Source organism: Arachis ipaensis, chromosome B05 (assembly GCF_000816755.2).
Source record: "Arachis ipaensis cultivar K30076 chromosome B05, Araip1.1, whole genome shotgun sequence".
Classification (NCBI taxonomy): domain Eukaryota; kingdom Viridiplantae; phylum Streptophyta; class Magnoliopsida; order Fabales; family Fabaceae; genus Arachis; species Arachis ipaensis.
In genome coordinates, this window is record NC_029789.2 from 27,607,371 (window position 1) to 27,609,556 (window position 2,186).

Genomic DNA, 2,186 nt, shown 5'->3' on the forward strand with positions numbered 1-2,186 from the left:
TAATTTTATATGTTGGATTTTAATAATTATAAAAGCTAATAAGAATGGAACGACTACCCGCACGAGTGGGTCAAAATTCAATTCTTTATTATTCGCAAGTAGAAAAAGAACGAATTTTATGTAAGTTATGATAGAATAAAATGGAATCAAAAATGACAAAAACTGCCCCTACCTACCTCCTTGCCCCCATTATCATCCCATGTGATTCAACTTTTACTAAAACTAAAAAAAGAAAATTTTGTAATTCTTCCACCAGCATTAGGCACCTTTCTTTTTTATAGAAAATAACTATATTTCATTCATCAAAAAGTCAAACAACACTTACAAGGATCATAGAAATATCAGTTCTACATTGATATAAAGAAGATAAATATCTTATGCTGAAAATCTTAAAAGATAGAAACAAAAATAAACTAAATCTCTTATTTCTAGATCTACACATACATATTACAAGACAATAAAATATTTTTTTTCTTCACATAAGTTTGGATAATTTTTAGATTTAAAAATTTTTTTATGAACAACATTTTCTCAAGGTATTTTATTTTTAGATTTGAAAAGATCTATAACAATTAACTACCATGAGCAACCATAAAGAAAAACTAAGAATACCATCATTTAAAAAAAAAAAGAAAAAATATCATAAATAAATTATTGAAATAAGAACACAGAACTAATCTCATGTTCAAAACACAGTCGGTAATAAAAATCGTAAAAAATAGATCTAAATCTAAAAAAAAAAAAAACAGAAAAATCAAAACACAACCATCAAAAAAAGAAAGGAATAAGGATGAGGGGGGAGAAAAAACGGGTGAGAGAAAGAAAGGATGGTGGGAGGGTATAAATGACGGAAAAAAAAAAAAAGAAAAAAGAGAAAAGAGAAGAAAGGAAGGAGATTTAAGGGGAGAGAGCAAAGAAGGAGGCTTTTTGCTTGGTTTCCTTATCGGGAAAGAGAGCGCGCACGCGCGTCACGCATCAGGCACCTTTGCTGATACATTATTGAGCACACACAATGACACAAGATTGAAAATGACAAAAGGTGTCATACATTACACGTTAACAAATTTTTCATTAAAAAGCAAAAGTAAGAGGGAAAAACAACAAATAAAAAAAGTGATCATAATTGTTCCCCTGAAACAAAATCAATTTTAGGATATATTAATTACTCACACTATATTTCACATTCTTAACATTAAAGTGAGATCACGGCACTAGTAAAACCAACTAACAAACAATTATTATGAGAGAAACTATAGCTATTTTAGCTAGTAGTCATTCAAATTCGCAGTCACATGTGCACCCCTCAAATGTTCCACAAATTCATTGATGTTCTTATCAGAGCTCCCACCTTCACCAACTGCCTCCCTAGCCAACTTCATCCACTTGCTAGCATTGCTTCTAATTTCTTCACTCCTCTTACCCTGCATAACCATATTCAAACTCCTAACAAACTCTTCCTTCCTAACAACACCACTCTCATCCTCTTTGGGCCTCACACCGACCTCCCAAACTTGCTCCAAATACTTGGCATCCGGTAATTGGTCGGCCCATTGCGGCAAGCACACCACCGGCACGCCGAGGCTCAACGTCTCCAGAGTTGAGTTCCAACCACAATGTGTCACAAAGCACCCTATGGCTTGGTGTTCCAGCATTTCAAGTTGGTTACACCATGTGACAATTATGCCCTTCTCTTTGACCATTTTTTCGTACCCTTTTGGTAATTTTGTGTGTTCAGATTGTCTTAGGACCCAAATGAAATTCTTGCCACTTTGCTCCAACCCCAATGCCACTTCCTCAATTTGTTCATTTGAGAGTGACACCATGCTTCCAAATGAGATGTATACTACTGATTTTGGTGCCTTTGTTTCAAGCCAATCAGAGCATTCTTCACTTAATGGCTTCCATAAGCTTGCTCCATAGCCTCTGTCACCTTTGATTCTTCCATCTAAGTATGCAGAAGGGACCATTGGCCCTATCAACTTTGCTGGACATAACTCTCTTATGCCATTCACCGCCTAGAAATTATCAACAGCCATGTCAGAAACTCATCATCATTTAGGAAATGCAGAACATGATATCTATGGCACGCAACTCTATTTGACTTTTGAGTAGCATAGAGATCGGATAAGAAATAATATTTTGATGAAATTCGTAAAATTATTTACATTTATTTTCTATTTCTCAAA

General features: G+C 34.4%; 1 protein-coding gene across 1 annotated transcript in view; it reads right to left on the reverse strand.

Moving 5' to 3' along the window:
- The window catches only part of LOC107643497 (UDP-glycosyltransferase 74B1), a 2,115-nt gene continuing 804 nt past the window's right edge, over nucleotides 876–2,186 (reverse strand). The window contains exon 2 of the mRNA XM_016347165.2: nucleotides 876–2,015. Within this exon, the coding sequence (XP_016202651.1) occupies nucleotides 1,266–2,015 (750 nt within the window). The 3' untranslated portion in view covers nucleotides 876–1,265. The remainder of the gene's footprint in view (nucleotides 2,016–2,186) is intronic.